The sequence below is a fragment of the Scyliorhinus torazame genome, chromosome 1 (assembly GCF_047496885.1).
Source record: "Scyliorhinus torazame isolate Kashiwa2021f chromosome 1, sScyTor2.1, whole genome shotgun sequence".
Classification (NCBI taxonomy): Eukaryota; Metazoa; Chordata; class Chondrichthyes; order Carcharhiniformes; family Scyliorhinidae; genus Scyliorhinus; species Scyliorhinus torazame.
The window spans coordinates 118,691,054-118,714,629 of NC_092707.1; the positions used below are offsets into that span (position 1 = coordinate 118,691,054).

Sequence of the window (23,576 nt, forward strand, 5' to 3'; positions counted from 1 at the left end):
TCCACCCCCGGCCCGCGATCTAATCATGCATCTTGCTGGAACAGTTAGAGATGGGGCGGGTCCATTTGGCGCCCCCCACCCCCAGCCAGTGCCACAGCCGGAGCCTCCCCAGTGAGCTGAGCAGCGACAAGAGCAGCTCAGATGGCAGCCATCCTCCCGAGACTCAGGAGACCCCGGGGCTTGAGTCGGAGGATGGCAGTGATTTTCCGTCATAGCTGTCTCCAACACCCTCCACCAGCCCAGAGACACTCTGGTTGGGCACTTTAGTGAAGTGGCTCCAGGGACACTATCTGGGGCACACCACACAGCTGATCCGGTACAGCAGGTGGAGGTAGGAACTCCCGAGGGGGCGGACAGTCAGAGGACGGGCCGACCCCAGGGACTAACTGCCGTCCACACAGGTTTCGGGCTTCTGGAACGGACAGTCCCATCATTTGTGGAGATGCAGTCGCAGATCCTGGGACTACATGAGGTGTTATCGGCGAGCATCGGTGGCACGGTAGCACAGTGGTTAGAACTGTTGCTTCACAGCTCCAGGGTCCCAGGTTCGATTCCCGGCTTGGGTCATTGTCTGTGCAGAGTCTGCAGATTCTCTCCGTGTGTGCGTGGGTTTCCTTCGGGTGCTCTGGTTTCCTCCCACAGTCCAAAGATGTGCAGGTTAGGTGGATTGGCCATGCTAAATTGCCTTTAGCATCCATCTTTCCTAGGCCCAGTACAGACATGATGGGCCGAACGGCCTCCTTCTGCACTGTAAACTCTATGATTCCACCCAGTACCTGCAGGTGCAGTTGGAGGAGTCCACCCAGGTGCAGGAGCAGGAGGTGGTGCCGACAATGCGTGCCACCCAGAAGTCCCAGAGGGAGATGGTGCAGTCACTGACTGATGTGGCACTAACTCAGAAGCTGGTGGCACAGTCAATGGGTGATGTGGCGCAGACCCAGACGGAGATGGTCCACTCCCTGTGCTGCATGGCAGCAAGCGTGCGGACCCTGGTCGAGACCAGAGTGGGCTTCCAGGACTGGCCGTGCCAGATGGCGGGGGAGCATTAGGGGATAGCTCTGCTCGCACCCTCGCCCATGGAGTAGCCTGGGGGCCATCGGGCACCCTGAGGGAGGAGGAGGTGATGGGGCCCATGCTGGTGACTCCCACAGGGGAGGTGCCAGAACACCGCAGAACCTCGGGCTACCACCTTCCTGTCTCTTGTGCATCTGGTGGGCATCGGGCGGAACAGGGCGACACCATGCCACCTGGGACACCCATCCAGGCCCAGTCACCCAGAAGGTGCCCACCAACAGGGACTCAGGTCGCAGTCTGCCTCCACTCCTGCTGTAGCATCTGGGGCCCACCTCGACAGAGCATTAGAGCCTGTAAGGCCAGGAAGATAGGCACAAGTTACGTTGGCACGGGTGTAGGGCACAGTTTAGTTTTAGGGTCTAGGGCACGTCTCTGTATATATTTGTGCACATTAAACACCTGTTACCACTGTTACAAACTGCCCCGGTGCTCTGTCAGACAGGTGTGAGGAGTGGGGGGTGGAGGAGTGCATCTTGAACATGTCAGGAATCGTTGAGTGTGCCAGGATGAAAGCATTGTGCACACTGCCCAGGTATCAGGCGCAGACGTGAATGATGCGCATCTGATGGTCACACACCAGCTGCACGTTCATCGAGTGGAATCCCTTTGGTGCCCGTAGGGACATGCGTCCTGTCGATCACCCCTGGACCCCGGGACATCCCGTCGATGGTGGTGAATCCCTCTGCCTGGATATCCTGGTGGGCTCGGTCCAAATTGAAATGAATACATTGACCCGCTTGGGCATATAGGGCCTCCGTGGCGGCGCGGATGCACCTGTGCACCGAAGTCTGTGAGATCCCGGACAGGTTGCCACTCGGTGCCTGGAAGGACCCCGTGATGTAAAAGTTCAGGATGACCATCACCTTGACGGCCAAGGAGCAGGTATCCTCCCCATATCCCCCATGGTGCCAGGTGTGCCATGACCTGGCAGATACGTCGCACTGTCTCCCTGCTCAGTGGGAGCCTTCAACGGCACTCCCGGTCCGGCAGATCCTCGAATGACAGGCGGTGCCGGCACACACAAGGCCTCATGCTGCGCCTCCTTGGCACCTCCTCCTTGGCCTGTTGGGCAGCTGGCTCTCCATCCTAGGTGGGTGCCACGTGTTCCTCTGTAGCAGGCTCCACTGCTGCACGCTCCACTGCTGCACGCTCCACTGCTGCACACTCCGCTGTTGCAAGTTCCACTGCTGCATGCTCAGTTGCTGCAACTTCCTCCTCCTCGAGCGGCATCAGCTCGTACAGCCAAAGGGCTGCGGCAACTAGCTGGAAGGCAACCATTGATGGTTGGATTCCAATATCTATTGTCTGCAGGGATGAAAGGCCGGCATGTTAGCATGGTGCAACCCCCGTGCTCAACCAGGTCAACACAGGCTACACGATGGCCTTGGTTGGCACTGCGGACTCTGCTCCCACATGCCCCCTCTCCTCAATCCCCACACCATGGCCCCGTCGGTGATCGGCACTGTAGAGGCCTCAGGCCCTGGTGCCCATCCCTAATGCCAAGGGTACGATCGGCTGGCAGTGCCTCTGCTAGCTGTACACTCCATGGCCCCCAAGTAGGGGCTACTGTGGGCGTTGTCCTGGATGGGCCTCCGGCATGTGGCAGCCAGGTGGGGTGTGGTATGGTGGAGTGTGGGGTGCGGAGGTCACTCTGCAGAAACAGGGGCCAGGGTGGGTGGTCAGTGGGGTGTTCAGCAAGATGGCAGTCTATGCCAGTCCCATGGGGGGGGGTCACCCCGGCTAATTGGCCTGTTCCCCCATAACACCCCCCCCCCCCCTCCGGCCCTGGCAGGGACCCCTGCACCCCAGCCCTCCCGGCCAGTGTCCGGCCCAGCAGCCCATAGTAATTCTACTCTGAGTCCTACCTCCTTTTTCTCCCTCATCAGCCACAAAGCCGGTTTCACGATTTTTAAAAGGAGAAGTGAACTGCATGTTTACTGTACATGAATTTGGTAACTCATTGACACCGCTGTCGAGGTGACGGAGAATTACGATTTGGCGTCAAATTGGCACCCGCCGTGATTTTGGCATCGGAACCAATTCTCCGTCCAATCACGTTTCGCGATTTCAGTGTCAATCAATGGAGAATCCCGCCCTACAATTATGCAGAGGGCATGCTGCAAAGTGTAAATTCAGTTTTGTTGAAATGCTATTGAGGGATGTCTATTCTGTCACTCAGTGCATCAGTTGCCTATGTTTATGTTTAATGTTTAGTCATTGTTGAGTTTTGTTTGCATGTTACAGTAGAAGTTTTAAAATTTGAAACCCTGTTGTATGATTTCTTTTTTGGTCATTGGGAATTCAAATATTTTTTAAAGGTACTGGTCTCTGTGGGGATTGTAACATAGTAAAATTGCATAGTAGATAAGATTAATCTAGAACTAGATCTCAGCATTAAGAGGAAATTAACAAACAATTTGTATGGGTTAACAGGAAGACAAAGTGGTATACCTTCTCAGGAATTACCAATTTACAAGACAATATAACATTAGTGAACAAATTAATCTTAGCTGATAAGTTGTGTTATGATGGCTCCCCCCTTTTCCTACTCTTCACTTGACTGCAACAGGAATTTAAATGCCATGAAAAAAATCTGAATTTAATGGCTGCAAAGCAATAATTTAATTTTTAGAAAAATTAAAGACACTTTCCAGTGATTTGCAGTCAAAAATGACGACACATTTGCATTATTCTACCTTATACATTCCAAGGCCTTATGTGCAGCCCATCAAAATCATACCTTAAGGGAATGTGATGAACCACATTTTCGGTCCCCATTCACAGGACATCCGGACTCAAATTGGTGGGAACCAGCATTAGATAGGCAAAGGACTCTGGTTGAGAGAGGAATTTGCATGCCATAATCTAATCAAGTCATAATGGGAATATACAAGTAATGACCATATTTGGGTCATTGGGTACTTTGAGAGAACGGAACATGTGATAAGCCAGCTAACCTTTTGTGTATTCAAGCACCTGTTTTCTGTGACGACCAGCACAAAGACACAAAACTCTGGAAGAGCAACATCACTGTGTGCGTCTCTCTCTCCGGACAACCTGCAGCTTACAAACTCTGTTGTTTTTCGACTCTTCATGTGCCACAGACAGAGATTTTACAAAAGGACCTCACAGCTGCTATCTTTGAAGGAACAAATTGTCTGCCTATATCTTTAAACTGCCTTGGCACCAAACAAGAAGGATCACAGAGTTCAGCCTGAGGTCAGCCAAGTTTAAAAGTAAATTACTGCGGATGCTGGAATCTGAAACCAAAGAGAAAATGCTGGAAAATCTCAGCAGGTCTGGCAGCATCTGTAGGGAGAGAAAAGAGCTAACGTTTCAAGTCCAGATGACCCTTTGTCAAAGCTAAAGACAGCGAAAGTGGGAAATATTTATACTGTCGAGTGAGAATGAAAGATGAGTCATAGCCACAGAAACCCAGGGAAACAGGGTGCTAATAGACACAGAAAGCAAGGGGAAAGAGTGCTAATGGCAGTCCCCAGAGAGAACAAATGGTGTGTAAGGCCAAACTGCAGAGAAACTAACATCAGAGGGTAAACTGTGACAGATGTAGATGTGAGGGGAGGGGAAGGAGGAAGCAAAGGGGAGAAACTGTAAGGAAAGGTGGATAAGATGGGGGGGGGGGGGGGGGGTAAAATATATATAAAGGCAGACAAGAGAGAAAGAAATGGTAAAAGACAGATAAAATGAAATGGGAGGAAAACAAATGGGTCGAGGTGGGGTAGAGCTAATTTGAAGTTGTTGAATTCGATGTTGAGACTGTAACTGCCTCACCAGAAAATGAGATGTTGTTCCTCCAGTTTGCGTGAGCTTCACTGGAACATTGCAACAGGCCAAGGACAGACATTGCTGCATAAGATAAAGATGCACGGCATTAAGGGTAAAGTAGTAGCATGGATAGAGGATTGGCTAATTAATAGAAAGCAAAGAGTGGGGATTAATGGGTGTTTCTCTGGTTGGCAATCAGTAGCTAGTGGTGTCCCTCAGGGATCAGTGTTGGGCCTACAATTGTTCACAATTTACATAGATGATTTGGAGTTGAGGACCAAGTGCAATGTGTCAAAGTTTGCAGATGACACTAAGATGAGTGGTAAAGCAATAAGTGCAGAGGATACCGGAAGTCTGCAGAGGGATTTGGATAGGTTAAGTGAATGGGCTAGGGTCTGGCAGATGGAATACAATGTTGACAAATGTGAGGTTATCCATTTTGGTAGGAATAACAGCAAAAGGGATTATTATTTAAATGATAAAATATTAAAACATGCTGCTGTGCAGAGAGACCTGGGTGTGCTCGTGCATGAGTCGCAAAAAGCTGGTTTACAGGTGCAACAGGTGGTTAAGAAGGCAAATGGAGTTTTGTCCTTCATTGCTAGAGGGATGGAGTTTAAGACTAGGGAGGTTATGCTGCAATTGTATAAGGTGTTAGTGAGGCCACACCTGGAGTATTGTGTTCAGTTTTGGTCTTCTTACCTGAGAAAGGACGTACTGGCGCTGGAGGGTGTGCAGAGGAGATTCACTAGGTTAATCCCAGAGTTGAGGGGGTTGGATTACGAGGAGAGGTTCAGTAGACTGGGACTGTACTTGTTGGAATTTAGAAGGATGCAGGGGGATCTTATAGAAACATATAAAATTATGAAGGGAATAGATAGGATAGATGCGGGCAGGTTGCTTCCACTGGCAGGTGAAAGCAGAACTAGGGGGCATAGCCTCAAAATAAGGGGAAGTAGATTTAGGACTGAGCTTAGGAGGAACTTCTTCACCCAAAGGGTTGTGGATCTATGGAATTCATTGCCCAGTGAAGCAGTTGAGGCTCCTTCATTAAATGTTTTTAAGATAAAGACAGATAGTTTTTTGAAGAATAAAGGGATTAAGGGTTATGGTGTTTGGGCCGGAAAGTGGAGCTGAGTCCACAAAAGATCAGCCTTGATCTCATTCAATTGCAGAGCAGGCTCGAAGGGCCTACTCCTGCTCCTAGTTCTTATGTTCTTATGTGAGCATGGGAGCAGGGTCTTGTGTTAAAATGGCAAGCAATGGGAAGGTCAGGGTCCGGAATGCGTAGACCGAAGGTGCTCAACAAAGCGATCACCCAGTCTGCGTTTGGTCGCTCCGATATAGAGGAGATCTTATTGGGAGCAGCGAATGCAATAGACCAAATTGGAAGAGGTGCAAGTGAAATGCTGCTTAACCTGGAATGAGTGTATGAGTCAAGAACTGTATACCCCTTTAAATTGTTTAACCTATCCTCTCACTCTGTAATCTATTTGTGTTGATGTGAAAACCAGAGCTGTTTAATTATTTATTTTAGCGCATGTGAAGTAGACTCTTTCCTTTTTAAAGCTCATGAAAACCTATCTGTTTGCGTCTTTAATAGTCACCGTATGTAAACAGTTAAATATTCACTGAATTGGTAAAGGTATCCATTTAAAATGCCCTGTTGCAGTCAAGTGAGGAGTAGGAAAATGGGGGAGCCATCACAGCACAATTCATAGTAGATGATATAATATTACTCCATACCAGCTGGACAATGAACTGAAAAATAACATCACACCTTTTGGAACACTGATCATCACTGTTATATTTCCATTTCCATTGTACTTTTGGTGGAGTCAGATTAAAATTGTTACTATGGCAACAGACATTATAGATTGATCTATGGATTATTTTCCTCCCTCTTCCTCAAGGTAACAAATGGGAGGTGAAAATAGACAATATTAAGGAAAACAAAAGCAAAATACTTGTGCAGTTGCTGGTGGTAATCTTGGAGATAGGAAGTGGGTTGGTGACGTACTGGGCCCCGGCTCCGCCAGAATTAAATTCTGATCAGAAAATCCCATGGTCAACCGGCCCGTGGGCAATTCAGATCCTTATGTGGCCAATTGATGATCGCTTAAGGGCCTCAGACCAGCTGCAGGGGGGGTCTGTCACCAGGAGGCATGAATTGACAAGTAAAACTGCATGGCCAACTTGTCATTTCCCCGGGGTGGGGCTGGCGGTGGTGGTCCCTCTGATTAGAAAAGGAGCCCTTGCCACCGACCTCCCCTGCACGCCTCTCCCCGTTACCAGCACCCTGAGAAACCCCTTCCCCACTTTACTTATCTGTGGCCTGGGTGGCCCCACGCTCCTGGGACTTCAGTGCCTGTACTTCTGGTAGCAGCAATGGCTTTCCCATTAGCACTATTGAGTATGGGCTATCCACCTCTGACTGCCAGTTAGATCTCGGTAGGCAAGACATTTGCCCCTGGGGTCTTGAGACATTTGCCCCAGGGGAATGCCAGTCGCTGACCTCGCCATTGCCTGTTTGGTTTATGCCTTCCCAAAAGAAAGGCAGCGCAGGTCTCTCACTGACTCTCCAGCCGGCAGGCGGGATTTCTGACACCTCAACAAGATTTTGCCCATTGTGTCTACGGGAAATACTCAGCAGGTCAGGTAGCACCTGTGGAAAGAGAAACAGAATTAACCTTTCTCATACCAGACATTAACACTGTTTCTCTCTCCACAGATGCTGCCAGGCCCGCGGAGTACTTCCAGAATTTTCCATTTATATTAACATCAAGAAGGAAATCTGTTTGTCAATAAATGTAATGCTGGCTGTTTCTAACCATTCCACCATCCACCCAGAGTATTTTCAGATGATGATGTCTATAATGTTAATATTAATAGTAATCAGACTATATTCCAGATCTCTTGGATTATGTAAGATTGTAACTTTGTTTCAATTTTTCCTACCATTTGATCAGAGGGGAAGGTGCTCCCTGGATGACGCAGGAAAGACTAACTTTCATCTTCTCCCAGACAGCGTGGTGCCTCAATCCAAGCACAAACTCGGGTGCAAGGGCAGCAAGCTCTGCAACAAATTGTCTCTCCTCTTCAGCTCTTTTCTCTGCCTGAAACAGCGTATTTCTACACATTGAGTATTGTCAATACTGTTTATCTAGGCCTTAAGATTAGACTGTGCATTACTTACAAAGGATTAGACAACATATTTACGTGTAGGTCTTCTAACCACTAACTTTAAATGTTAACACACTTCAAACAAAATAATTAAACCTCCATTGAAATAGCAGACAATGGAACACACATGCATGTGCAATGTAAGTCTGAGGACAGACAGTGAGTCCTCATTTCAAGTTGTGGTTGCATTTCTAAAAATTATGACTTTAAATTAAATACTGGTCTGATAGGTATCAATGTGCAACCTATGGTTAGGTTCTGCAGAAACATCTTTATCAGAAATAATACAAGTAATAAAACATTATAACCTCGAAGTTGAAATAATTTATGCTGTGAAATTTCTATATTGATAAATGAAATAATTTTTAAAATACAATTAGCTTAAAATTAGACAGGAAAAATGTAATTTTCCACTGCCAGTGCCTACTGCTCACCATAGATTCTGCTTCCAGAATATCCACTCCCCAATCCTGCAGATTCGCCCACCCTGACCAGCTGACTGGCCCCCACCATACCCCACTACCTGGCCCACTCTCTGACTGAACCCCGCTTCCTGTCTCAACCTCTGACTGAACCCCACTCTCTGACTGAACCCCACTTCCTAGCCCACTCTGACTGAACCCTGCTTCCTGACGCACACTCTGACTGAACCCCACTCTTTGACTGAACCCCACTACCTGACCCACTCTCTGACTGAGCCCCACTCCCTGTCCCACCCTCTGACTGAACCCCACTCCCTGATCCACCCTCTGACTGAACCCCACTCCCTGACCCACTCTCTGACTGAACCCCACTCCCTGACCAACCCTCAGATTGAACCCCACTCCCTGACCCACCCTCTGACTGAATCCCACTCACTAACCCACCCTCTGACTGAACCCCACTCCCTGACCCACCCTCTGACTGAACTCCACTCCCTGACCCACCCTCTGACTGAACCCCACTCCCTGACCCACCCTCTGAGTGAATCCCACTCCCTGACCCACCCTCTGACTGAACCCCACTCCCTGACCCACCCTCTGACTGAATCCCACTACCTTACCCACCCTCTGACTGAGCCCCACCCCCTGACCCACCCTCTGACTGAACCCCACTCCCTGACCCACCTTCTGAATGGGCCCCAGCCCCTGACCCACCCTCTGACTGAACCCCACTCCCTGACCCACCCTCTGACTGGGCCCCAGCCCCTGACCCACCCTCTGACTGAGCCCCAGCCCCTGATCCACCCTCTGACTGAATCGCACCCCCTGACCCACCCTCTGACTGAACCCCACTCCCTGACCCACCCTCTGACTGGGCCCCACCCCCTGACCCACCCTCTGACTGAACCCCACTCCCTGATCCACCCTCTGACTGAACCCCACTCCCTGACCCACCCTCTGACTGAACCCCACTCCCTGACCCACCCTCTGACTGAATCCCACTACCTTACCCACCCTCTGACTGAGCCCCACCCCCTGACCCACCCTCTGACTGAACCCCACTCCCTGACCCACCTTCTGAATGGGCCCCAGCCCCTGACCCACCCTCTGACTGAACCCCACTCCCTGACCCACCTTCTGACTGGGCCCCAGCCCCTGACCCACCCTCTGACTGAGCCCCAGTCCCTATCACCCTCTGACTGAATCGCACCCCCTGACCCACCCTCTGACTGAACCCCACTCCCTGACCCACCCTCTGACTGAACCCCACTCCCTGACCCACCTCTGACTGGGCCCAACCCCCTGACCCACCCTTTGACTGAATCCCACTCCCTGATCCACCCTCTGACTGACCCCCACCCACTGACCCACCCTCTGACTGAACCCCACTCCCTGACCCACCCTCTGACTGAGCCCCAGCCCCTGACCCACCCTCTGACTGAGCCCCAGCCCCTGACCCACCCTCTGACTGAATCGCACCCCCTGACCCATCCTCTGACTGAATCCCACTCCCTGACCCACCCTCTGACTGACCCCCACCCCCTGACTCACCCTCTGACTGAACCCCACTCCCCGACCCACACTCTGACTGAACCCCACTCCCTGACCCACCCTCTGACTGACCCCCACCCACTGACCCACCCTCTGACTGAATCCCACTCCCTGACCCACCCTCTGACTGACCCCCACCCCCTGACCCACCCTCTGACTGAACCCCACTCCCTGACCCACACTCTGACTGAACCCCACTCCCTGACCCACCCTCTGACTGAGCCCCAGCCCCTGACCCACCCACTGATTGAGCCCCAGCCCCTGACCCACCCTCTGACTGAATTCCCCTCCCTGACCAACCCTCTGACTGAGCCCCACCCCCTGACCCACTCTCTGACTGAGCCCCAACCCCTGACCCACCCTCTGACTGAACCCCACTCCCTGACCCACCCTCTGACTGAGCCCCACCCCCGGACCCACCCTCTGACTGAACCCCACTCCCTGACCCACCCTCTGACTGAGCCCCAGCCCCTGAATCACCCTCTGACTGAATCACACTCTCTGACACACCCTCTGACTAAATCCCACCCCCTGACCCACCCTCTGATGGAACCCCAACCCCTGACTCACTCTCTGACTGAGCCCCACCCCCTGACCCACCCTCTGACTTGGCCCCAGCCCCTGACCCACCCTCTGACTGAACCCCAGCCCCTGACCCACCCTCTGACTGAACCCCAGCCCCTAACCCACCCTCTGACTGAATCCCACTTCCTGACCCACCCTCTGACTGAACCCCACTCCCTGACCCACCCTCTGACTGAGCCCCAGCCCCTGAATCACCCTCTGACTGAATCACACTCTCTGACACACCCTCTGACTGAGCCCCAGCCCCTGAATCACCCTCTGACTGAATCACACTCTCTGACACACCCTCTGACTAAATCCCACCCCCTGACCCACCCTCTGATTGAACCCCAACCCCTGACTCACTCTCTGACTGAGCCCCACCCCCTGACCCACCCTCTGACTTGGCCCCAGCCCCTGACCCACCCTCTGACTGAACCCCAGCCCCTAACCCACCCTCTGACTGAATCCCACTTCCTGACCCACCCTCTGACTGAATCCCACTCCCTGACCCGCCCTCTGACTGAGCCCCAGCCCCTAACCCACCCTCTGACTTGGCCCCAGCCTCTGACCTGCCCTCTGACTGAGCCCCAGCCCCTGACCCACCCTCTGACTGAATCGCACTCTCTGACCCACCCTCTGACTGAGCCCCACCCCCTGACCCACCCTCTGACTGAACCCCAGCCCCTGATCCACCCTCTAACTGAATCACACTCCCTGACCCACCCTCTGACTGTGCCCCAGCCCCTGACCCACCCTCTAACTGAATCACACTCACTGACCCACCCGTTGACTACGCCCCACCCCCCTAACACACCCTCTGACTGAACCCCAGCCCCTGACCCACCCTCTAACTGAATCGCACTCACTGACCCACCCTCTGACTGAATCCCACTCCCTGACCCACCCTCTGACTGAGCCCCAGCCCCTGACCCACCCTCTGAGTGAATCCCACTCCCTGACCAACCCTCTGACTGAGCCCCACCCCCTGACCCACCCTCTGACTGAATTCCACTCCCTGACCAACCCTCTGACTGAGCCCCACCCCCTGACCCACCCTCTGACTGAGCCCCAACCCCTGACCCACCCTCTGACTGAACCCCACTCCCTGACCCACCCTCTGACTGAGCCCCACCCCCTGACCCACCCTCTGACTGAACCCCACTCCCTGACCCACCCTCTGACTGAGCCCCAGCCCCTGAATCACCCTCTGACTGAATCACACTCTCTGACACACCCTCTGACTAAATCCCACCCCCTGACCCACCCTCTGATTGAACCCCAACCCCTGACTCACTCTCTGACTGAGCCCCACCCCCTGACCCACCCTCTGACTTGGCCCCAGCCCCTGACCCACCCTCTGACTGAGCCCCAGCCCCTAACCCACCCTCTGACTGAATCCCACTTCCTGACCCACCCTCTGACTGAGCCCCAGCCCCTAACCCACCCTCTGACTGAATCCCACTCCCTGACCCGCCCTCTGACTGAGCCCCAGCCCCTAACCCACCCTCTGACTTGGCCCCAGCCTCTGACCTGCCCTCTGACTGAGCCCCAGCCCCTGACCCACCCTCTGACTGAATCGCACTCTCTGACCCACCCTCTGACTGAGCCCCACCCCCTGACCCACCCTCTGACTGAACCCCAGCCCCTGACCCACCCTCTAACTGAATCGCACTCCCTGACCCACCCTCTGACTGTGCCCCAGCCCTTGACCCACTCTCTGACTGAATCCCACTCGCTTACCCACCCTCTGACTGAGCCCCAGCCCCTGACCCACCCTCTGACTGAATCGCACTCACTGACCCACCCTCTGACTGAGCCCCACCCCTTGACCCACCCTCTGACTGAACCCCACTCCCTGACCCACCCTCTGACTGAACCCCAGCCCCTGACCCACCCTCTAACTGAATCACACTCACTGACCCACCCGTTGACTACGCCCCACCCCCCTGACCCACCCTCTGACTGAACCCCAGCCCCTGACCCACCCTCTAACTGAATCGCACTCACTGACTCACCCACTGACTGTGCCCCAGCCCTTGACCCACTCTCTGACTGATTCCCACTCCCTTACCCACCCTCTGACTGAGCCCCAGCCCCTGACCCACCCTCTGACTGAATCGCACTCTCTGACAGACCCTCTGACTGAGCCCCACCCCTTGACCCACCCTCTGACTGAATCCCACTCCCTTACCCACCCTCTGACTGAGCCCCAGCCCCTGACCCACCCTCTGACTGAATCGCACTCACTGACTCACCCTCTGACTGAATCCCACGCCCTGACCCATCCTCTGAATGAGCCCCAGCCCCTGACCCACCCTCTGACTGGGCCCCAGCCTCTGACCCACCCTCTGACTGAATCCCACTCCCTGACCCACCCTCTGACTGAGCCCCAGCCCCTGACCCACCCTCTGACTGAATCCCACTCCCTGACCCACCCTCTGACTGAACCCCAGCCCCTGACCCACCCTCTGACTGAATCCCACTCCCTGACCCACCCTCTGACTGAACCCCAGCCCCTGACCCACCCTCTAACTGAATCGCACTCACTGACCCACCCTCTGACTAATCCCACTCCCTGACCCACCCTCTGACTGAGCCCCAGCCCCTGACCCACCCTCTGACTGAGCCCCAGCCCCTGACCCACCCTCTGACTGAGCCCCAGCCCCTGACCCACCCTCTGACTGAACCCCACCCCCTGACCCACCCTGTTGCCCCTTCCCTCTCCAGGACCCGAGACCCTGTCTGAGGATCCAGGTCCGATATCCAAAGCTGGAGCTCCTCTGTTGTGCATCCCGATGGGGAGGGCGTTAGCCGGACTGGGGCTGTAACAATCCATGCTTTTGTTTTAAGTACTTCTGTCTCAGAACTCGTCTCCCGTGGGCTTGCTGGAAGGGACATTAAAAAGCCATATGGGGCGGGATTCTCCGTCGGCTGGTGCCAGAATCGGGAAGCTAGATTGGGCAGAGAAGCAGTTTTGAGGATGAAATTGTGGCGGGTGCTGGTTTCACGCCAAATCGCAATTCTCCGTTGCCTCGACAGCGGCGTCAATGCGTCCCAGAATGCGCATACAGTAAACACCGTCGGCATATCATTTGCAGGCCTGACTTTGTATTCTCCGGGGCCTCTGCGATTCTCCGCCTCCACTGGGGCACATTCCTGATGGCGAGGTTCACTTGTGCTTTTAAAAATCGTGAAACCGGCACCGTGGCTGCTGAGGAGGAGAGAGGGGGTAAGCAAAGTGTCCCACATCGCCATAGTTTGCGACAGTCATGCTGCTGTCTGGGGGGTTCCTGCCAGGGCCGGGGGTAGTGGCGGGGCCGGTGGCCTGAAGGTGGGCTGTGGGGCTGGGGTGGACAGGAATGGAGTGCCATTGCCACAGCCTGCAAGGCAGCCTTGCACCTGCGCATGCCACAAGTCATATGGGTGTCCCCCCAGGACACCCCACTCGGTGCACTCTGACCCCATCCGACCCATCAGCTGTATGGGTACGCTCCAGCACAATCTGTGCCATCTTGTTGGCTGGGGTGGCGTGTGTGGGGATTGCAATGTGTATAATGTGTGGGGGTTGTAAAGTGTATATGCAGCTGCAGCTTGTCAGCGTACCGAGTGTCAATCACGGACCCGGTGAATCCCGCACCGTTTTTCATTGGAATCGATTGTGTTCCACACGGCACTGTTGCTAGCCTCACAACGGTCGCTGAATCGGTCCAGGTGCACCGCCACAAATCCAGCACCGGCATCAACACTTAGTCTCAGAAACGGAGAAGCCCGCCCATGAATTGTAACAGACCCAGCCTGGCACGTCCACACTATCGGGACCCACAACAGCAGAGCTCCAGCTTTGGATATCGGACCTGGCTCCTCAATGGAAATGCAGGTCCAGGAGAGGGAGCGGGAAGGTCACAACTCAGGGTCGGGGAAGGGAAGAGACCATAATTCAGATGACAGGGATCAGGAGAAGCCTCTCCAAAGTGGTGCCAATTGGATCTCGTGGGGAACAGCATTAAAATTAATCTGGCGTCCAGTTTACAGATCTCGGAAATCTTTGAAAAATGTAGAATTTTACCAAATACTGAAAGTACAAGGACCTTGAATTTCCTGAGTCATTGGATGAAGAGGTAGCTGGAGCCAGCGGGTGTATAATTAGGGCAGGACCAGGCCAACTGATTCAACTTCCAATTCCAAGATACACTGGAGCTTGCAATGGGAGCTGAGGTGAGGTGGGCAGAGCTTATATCTGCCACCTTGCGATCTGACATCAGGTGGGACAGGGGGGATTTCACCAAGCTCGGCAGTTCTCACTAGTCTGCCTCTGGTCTTCTGCAGTTGCATAGACTTCAAAGTGATGAGGGTGTTTCCTTCCAGAAGCTGTAAGAAATTGTCTTTTTAAGAAGGAGACAATTCTCTCCGTCTCCACGGCTGCAAACTCAAGTTGCTGGTCATTGCCGCATATTCCCACCAATCACTACCCTCTCCAAAAGATATGCAGCCTAGCTCTTTGAGACTGGGTCACTGCCTCTGCATGGAATCTCGGTAAATGTGTTTGGGCATGTCATTTCCTGTGCTTTTGAAGTTCTGCTCTGTCACTGTAAGAACATTTGAGCATTACATAGCGATAGTGTAGAACAAGTAATGCATACAGTAAATAAAGGCCACAGAGGTGATAGTTCATATTAAGACAGCTGAAATATAAAGAACATTGTTTATCCTTGTTTCTAGCAACCTCTTTGGATAATTCCCTACTCTCACCATTCATCTGACACCATTCCCTTAATTAAAATGATGGAGATAACATATCTATTTTTATATATTTAATTGTACCACAACTCATAATCATCATCCATGATTATAATTAAAATGTTATCCTGTGCCTGTGCATCAGTATCGCACAGTCATTTATGTTACCTTCTCACGAAGAGCTGTGTGATCAACTTTTGCTAACATTAGTTTCTGAGTTTTGTAGTAGCTTTCATCCACTTTTTTCATCTCATTCCCAAATAAAACTTGTTTTCCCGGCTCCTTCTCTCTTCTTCCATACCGTCTGCCTCTTTCAACTCTGCACAAAAGATGTTCTGAAATCAATTTTTCTTTTCACAAGAAATGGAAACAAGTTAATTAACAACTAAATTCCCTTCACCACAGATTCTTGATCAAGGCCAAAAATCCAACGTTTTGACCAAGTTTTTGTACGCCCCCTCCTCCTCTCTTTTGTTAGCCTCTGTGACATTCCCTGGGATAGTTTTCTGCATTAAAGGCAAATTTTTGTTGCAAGTTTATGTTGTTGGTCTACTGTTGTTCTTGACACTGTGGAATTATTGTTATTCAGTCACGTTTTTTACATGACGATCAAGAGGTGGAGAAGCAGCACATGCAATGAGACAATAATGTCAGCCTTTCTCTGTCAAAGTATTCTTTATACCATTATTGCAGTGCCCTAAGATGCTTCATCAAAGTAAAGCTGTTATATAAATACAAGTTATTGTTAAAAGACAAGGGCTCAGCTGGTGTCTAAATTTCAAATTGCTAACTATATGCCTACTCAAAGCAATTCTTACACTGAACTCAGCTGATAAGAATTTATATAGTAAAATCATTCCAATGAGTCACAAAATCCACAGAGAAAGATGATATGTTGCTAATAATTGAAAGCATGGCATAGATCCAATTTTAGCTACACAATAAAACATATTTTGGATTCATTAGAGGGCAGACCAAGCATGTAGAAACAGAAAATATGCACCTTCAAGCTTTTGAACTGACAGCTGAATAAATGAGAACAGTTGGTCAGTCTGCCCAGGAGGTATTAGGCTCCCCCGATTTATGTGGAGCTGTGATTTGTTGGAAATCCTTATGTGTTAAAGTAATCAAGTAACACCTTTTACTTAATTATCTCTTTCTAACACCTCTGCTACAACCAACATTGGGGAGTATCATAGATACTCACAAAGCTTATCATCATTGCTCCTAATCCCCCTTTCTTTGGCTCAGTAGCATTGTCCCCTCAGGTGCCCTTGGATGTTTTTCAACTTCAAAGGCACGACATGAATGCAAGTTTTTATTGTTTTATTGTTGCGATTGGCACTGAGGTTTTTTTTTCATTTATTGAACTTTTTAAACAAAGACACCACTGCAATAACAGTGAGTCACTGCTCTGCTATACACTGTTGACAGGATAGGCACAGCTAAAGTAGCAGGAGAACTTTAGAGAGAGAGAAAGAGAGACTGTTGCAATGTGCTAATTCTATAGTCCAGCCATCCCAGAGGATGTTCTATTCCTGGATGAATCCAGTGTGTGAGATATCAACCCATACTTATTCATCAGAATGCACTTCCATTCTGAGGTCACTTTACATTAAAACTCCAGTGTTCATTAACCACTTGTATCACTACATATAAGAAAGCTATGATTTAGGAACAAATCCAATTGATGGAAGTTTCCTTAATGTTGGGTTTGTAAGAAATGATTAATTTGTGGGGATAATTGTATTTCTAGCTCAGTTAAAAATCAAGTTTGCATAAAGAAGTGAACAGTTGAGATCATTACATCTTTGTACAAAACATTGGGGGTAATTTTATCTGAACTACCACAGACAGAAAATGACAATGTCAAATTGGCTGAGAGTAAAACAGAAATTCAAGAAAAATAACAAGTGGATTCTTGTCATATTCTATTCACATCTTGCTGACTTTTAGCTTGGTCTTCAAGTATCTCACAAGATCAAGTGAAACTAAGGTGAGAACATTGGAATAAGACAATTTATTATTATTGTAACAACATATCCTAGCAGATAAAGCAAGACATAACATTGGTCGAACTTTGCATTAGATATAATAGTGAGACTAATTGTGCTTGCTATTACCCACACAATGAGCTTGTCAGAAAATGTTGAAGCTTGCCCATTACAGTGCAAATACATTTTTAGCGGACTAAGACATAACGACAACCAAACAGGCTATCCAAACTGGAAAATTAACTTTAACAAGTGTGAAGTCTCATACCTTCAGATTTTAATTATTGTTGGAGATTTAAAAAATAAAATATGCAATTCATTTTTACTTTTCCTTTCTACTCATTTTATTTCTCTCTCTTAATTCCATCTTTCTTTTGCTCTCTTCATTTTGATTTCTGAGCCTGATTTGACATTGAATGACATATTCTAACTGAAACTTATTGGTTCATACTCTGTATTTTCTTTTTGCATCATTATCAGAAGACCGTAACAAACCACGATTCTAACGTTCTATGGATAAAACATGCAGACAGTTACTTATTTTAAGCGGAAAATAGTAATCAATATTCAATGTCAGTTGCATGATGCTACAGTAACTAAAACTTAGAAACTTAACCAACATGTCAGCATTTGCACAAACCCACAATCTCTCGCCATTGGCTCACCTCAGAACATGAGTTGCAGTTTTCCCCTCAGCTGGCTTTTCTTTTACATGAGAGGAATGATCAAAGTTTTCAGGCTTATTTTGATAATACTGCAGAAATCTGGTTGCCATGTTCTTTTCTAGAACACAAACAGTTGGATATTTAATGCACCTTTGGCAGTTGGATAAACACACTTCATAAGTTATTCTGGAGTTGGTTGGTAGCAGATGAGTAGGAAGTAGATTCACACCTGGGATTCTCCACACAATAACATTTCAATTTTTTTCCGCACTATTTGTATGATGAGCAGAGGTTTAATCAATTCACACAGGAAGTGACAGGACATTTTGATGAGTTCCTTCAGGTTACCCTTAAGATTGTTGGAACAGCCAGTTTAAGAACAATTCAGAACATAGGAACATGGAAATTAGGAGCAGAAGTCGGCAATTCAGCCCTTCGAGCCTGCTCCGCCATTCAATCAGATCATGGCTGATCTCTTCCTGGTCTCAAGTCCATCTCCCCACCTGTTGCCCATATTCTTTTAACCCGTTTTCTATCAAAAATATATCTATCTCTTTCTTGAAACCATTTAATGACTCAAATTCCACCGCACTATGGGGCAGCGAGTTCACCACCTTCTGCGAGAAGTAGTTCCTCCTCCTCTCAGCTCTAAATCTACCGCCACTCAACCTATATCCATGACCTCTCATTCTAGATTTCCCCACAAGGGGAAACATTTGGCTTACGTTTACTTTATCAATCCCTTTTAGTATTTTATACAGCTTGACCCCTCTCATCCTTCTAAACTCCAGCAAGTATAAGCCCAAACTGTTTAATCTCTCCTCACAGGTCAACCCTTTGATCTCCGGAATCAATCTGGTGAACCTCCTCTAAACTGTCTCCAATGCCACCACATTCTTCCTCAAATAAGGAGACCAAAACTGGACACAATACACCAGATGTGGTCTCACCAACATCCTATACAATTGCAACAACACTACTCTGCTTTTATACTCCAGTCCTTTTGCAATAAATGCTAACATTTCATTTGCCACTCCACCCTCTCAGTGAAAGAATGTTAACCATTATGGGGAAGCCTGAACAGTAGATACAGTTAACAATGGCTGGATTGGGAAATAAAAAATTGAATTGTTCAGAGGATAGTTACTTTTTAAGAAAGCAGAGAGTTTGGAATGTTATTGCCCAACATTGTTTATTTTTCAAAGGTATACATTTATGAGACACACATACATGAGTCATGCCCACGCAAATTCCCAATATGGTGTGACATAGAAGCCAGGTGAAACTAAAATTGCTGTATGTGTTATGGACTTAAACTTCAGTCATTCTGTAAATGAGCAACTTCAAAGACAACCAATAAAACAATGAGGATGACAGAATTTGTGTCAATTCCATTTGTTTTCAAACAACCTTTAAAAGGTATTGGGCTGGATTCTCCAGGCCCCAGCCACGTGTTTCCCGATGGTGTGCCATTCGCTATCTTCTCATCACTTGTCAATGCGATTTCCCATTGTAACCACCCCACGCCGCCGCCAAACCCACTGGCGGGGATACGCGTCCGGTGGGAAGATTGAATCGCATTGACCGGAGAATTCCAGCCATTGTAATGTTATTGATTAATTTTCTAAAAGGTTGAACTTATCGATTGTTCAACCCCTTGGCTTTGAGCAGGATTGACATATTTCATTAGTACTCTTCAGTCGAACCCGGAAAATTAGGTCTGGAAATCAGGGTAATATTTCTATTTAGGTAATTTATTTCTAATTTGTGCCTCAAGGTTTTTGTAGAGTCATAGAATCATACAGCACAGAAAAGGCCTTTTGGCCCATCGCACCGCATCTTACCTATTCTCCAGTTTTTGGACCAACGTTTGTGACCATTCCTAATTCCCTTTGATGTGAGCTACCTTCTTGAACTAATGCAGTTCCTGTACTGTTTGTTGTAGGTACACTCACAGTGTTGTTAGGAGGGCAGTTCCAGGATTTTGACCCAGTGACAGTGAAGGAACAGAAATAAAGTTCCACGTCAGAGTGTTGAGTGACTTGGAGGGGATCTTTCATGGTGTTCCCATGCTTCTGCTTTCAGTGTTACTCTGAGTGGTGGAGGTTGCATTCTTGGAAGATGCTGTCGAAGGAGCGACAGTGCATCTAGTTGATGGTACACACTGTTGGCACTATGCTTCGGTAGTGGAGGGAATGAATGTTTAAAGTGGTAGATGGGGTGTCAATCAACGAGACTGCTTTGTTCTGAGTGGTGTTGAGCTTCTTGAGTGAAAATACTGAGGCATACGGAACAGATAGGTCCACAGTGTGATCGAGCTGCTCCATCATAGCAGCAGGAACCAAACAGGCTTCAGTATTTTCTTAGTACAATTTAAAATTCGGCCAAAGTTTCTGGCCCACTAAAATCTAATAACTTATACCAGGAGTGCAATTATTGGCCGGATTGTGACAGTCCACCAATATTCACTGTCCAGTTCATACTCAATGAATATTCCTTGTGCATATTTGGGAAAGTTGGTGGATAACGGAGACATATCAACTGGAAGATCCTGGTTCAGTTACTTGTTTTCTTTCGGTGACCTCAATAAGGTAGCGTGCTCTCATTAGCCTTAGGATCTCTGAGGCGAAAGAAGGTAAAACTAAGTCAAGTTCCTTCTCCTGATTACTTTCAGTTATTTACATTCAGTAGTGTGACAGGACCAGGTTTCACTTTGTTTAAAATATAAGGTGTATATATCTCATGTAGGAAAAGTTCATAAACTATTTTGCACTTCTGCAGTTTTCTTGCAATTCAAGGAGAGGTTCTGGGTAAAAATCAGGAAACAGCTGAAACATTTACCTCAAAGCTCAGTTGGTGTTGAAGGTATTTGGGTATTTTAGCTTTCATTTTGTAGAAAATAGATTTTCCTTTTGATAAGGAGGTTAAATTAAAAATTTAGGGGCTGCGATCAACCGGCTGCATTACGCCTGAAAGGCAGCGCGGCACGGCTGGTAGTTGCCGGGAGATTCCTCTTCCAGGATCCACCCGGCTCGCCACGTCTCACGGGATCTAATGCGATCTCGCGATTAAGGGACAATTTAGCATGTCCAATCCACCTACCCTGCACATCTTTGGGTTGTGGCGGTGAGACCCACGCAGACACGGGGAGTGACCCAGGGCCGAGATTGAACGCGGGTCCTCGGTGCCTTGAGGCAGCAGTGCTAACCACTGCGTCACTGTGCCGCACGATCGGCGGATCACTTTTAGCATATCTGCATATTAGAGTGAGACGGTTATATATATGCACTCCAACGATCTAACCAAGGCGTTTGGATGTAATCCCTTTGTCTTGGAGACCTAGGGCGAGCGCAGTTCAGTGCTGGTCTCCACAAATGGGGACCAGATGGAACAGCACTCATGGGGGTTTCCCTGGGGATTGGAGTCCCCCAGGTGCTTGTCCTCTGGCAGGGTGGCACCCTGGCATTGATGGTGCCACCTGGGCACCTTGAAACCGCCAGGTTGGCACTGCCAAGGTGCCAGAGTGGCACAGCCAGCTGGCAGGGGCACTTTTCCCACGATGGGGATCGGGACTGGTGGTGCCCTGTGCAGGTTTGGGGGAGGGGGGGGTTGGACTGAGGACCCTCTTATAGGTGAGTTGGGGTTTTGGGGGGAGTTCAGAGGTCACGTCGGTAGGTCGAGAGATCGAGACGCCATTGAAAAATGGAATCCGATCTCCTCCTGCACCGAGGGTTTCCGGCGTTGGAGCTCCTCAGTGAGTGAAACAGGATTAAGTGGGGCCTCATCGAGGAATTCCCCGCTGTGGCCACAAATCTGCTGTTCGATAGCGTGGGGTTTATCGGTGGTCCAGGCGCTCATTATGAGTCTCTGTTCCCATTCGGGTAGATCACTTCCTTAATCTGTGTTCTATTGATGTCAATGGAATGATTTGTGAATTTTGGGGTATGGTGTCAGGAAGTCTTAAACATTTTGGGTGCGATTCAGCGGACTCAAAACTAAGTCCGCTTTCAGACGCATTTGGCAGGGTGATTCTCAGTGGCTGCAGTACCAAGAATTACCCCGTTATTCAATGGCACTTCGCCATTTGGCCTTGGGGAGTTTGGCCCACCGGGTCCACACTTTCAAGAGCCCCCAGCTTTCTGGACCTCACCCCCACCAACCTTGTCGTGGGCCCTGGGAACACCCCCTCACTCACCCTATAATTGGTAAGGCATCCCTCCCCTGACAACCTGGCACTCCCTGTCTGGAACCCCAGCATCTTGGTAATGCTGGCTGTGAACCCTGGCAGTGCCAGATTGGCACTACCCAGGTGCAAGAGTGGCAGTGCCAGGGTGCCCAGTTACAAGAGGGAGTGCCAGGCTAACACACTGCCCTGTCCCTGATTACCCGGGGGTTTCTAATGGCCTGCGAGACCCCCCCCCCCCCCTCCCGAGATGATGTTATGCCTGGTCCACTAAACGGCGCCCTGGCAAGGTTTCTCAAACACAGTTGTTGAGTCCCGGGTGCCAGGTGATTCCGACCGGGGTATTTAAATTAGCCATTAGCCCTAGTTAAATATGCTGATCTGGATCTCGGCCAGCAAGGGCGAGATCCAGATCACAGCGGGCAGAGCGAGTCAGGGACTTGCGATCGGCCTGGCACCCGGCATGGGGCCCTATTTGGGCCTCTCGCACAATTCACCTGTTGCGCCCAGATCCCCGCCGGACGGAACAGGGTTGCTAAATCACGTCCTTTATTTGGTTAAGTGCCAAGAACTGTGATATATCTTAAAGCAAGTTATATCTAGGACTTATTTGCATATTTGGGCTCCAGTGTGTCTAGCTTAGCATTAAACAAAAGCCAAAGTTACAATGCTGGTTAGCCAGGAATGTGGCCTGCAAACTAGATTTTCCAATGCCTCCCGTCAAAAGATAGAAACTGCAGTTAGAAGCAGAAACCTAAGCTGCAAAGCTGATTGGCTAGAAGAATGATCTGAGGGACTAGATGTCCGAAGAGCCTCCAGTTAAGATACAAATGAAAGTTAGATTGTTGTGGGGAAGCTTGGGGTTTTCCTCCAGTGATCAAGAGTTGCAAATATTGGGCTCAAAGTCATTAATTGTGTTGATCCAGGTGCACATACTGGTGTAAAATGTTGCAAAGCTGCCTGCAAAAAGGGTATAAAAAACGGGTGCATCACTGAGAACCTTGCTAAAGGCCAGCATTTGTCACAGGACAGTTGCTGTGGAGATAATGTCAGAAAAGATAGAGAGTTATGAGTAGGGCGCTTGCTAGGAATTTAATGTTTGCATAAGACTTTGCCAGTCAATGGGTATCCTTTCTGTCACGGGTTGAGCGGAGTATTAGGCTTAGTTAGTGGTTATAAAACATTGTCACAGGGCTGAGGATTGCCAGAAGAATCGAGGATTAGGGATCAGTGGATCCAGTTCAGACACGGTTTTTAAAAATCTATTGGGTTGTGGGTGTCACTGGCAGGGCCAGCATTTGTTGCCATCTCTAATTGTCCTTCAACTGACTGGCTAAGCCATTTCAGAGGGTAGTTAAGAGTCAACCACTTTGCTATGGGTCTGGAGCCTGACTACGGAAGGATGGCAGATTTC

General features: G+C 49.5%; 1 protein-coding gene across 1 annotated transcript in view; it reads right to left on the reverse strand.

The window, feature by feature from the left end:
- The window catches only part of LOC140411385 (myomesin-3-like), a 225,706-nt gene that overhangs the window by 201,130 nt on the left and 1,000 nt on the right, over nucleotides 1–23,576 (reverse strand). The window contains exons 2-4 of the mRNA XM_072500502.1: nucleotides 17,980–18,097; nucleotides 15,489–15,639; nucleotides 7,819–7,976 (exon numbers count right to left, since the gene is read on the reverse strand). Coding sequence (XP_072356603.1) covers nucleotides 7,819–7,976; nucleotides 15,489–15,639; nucleotides 17,980–18,089 — 419 coding nt within the window. The 5' untranslated portion in view covers nucleotides 18,090–18,097. The remainder of the gene's footprint in view (nucleotides 1–7,818; nucleotides 7,977–15,488; nucleotides 15,640–17,979; nucleotides 18,098–23,576) is intronic.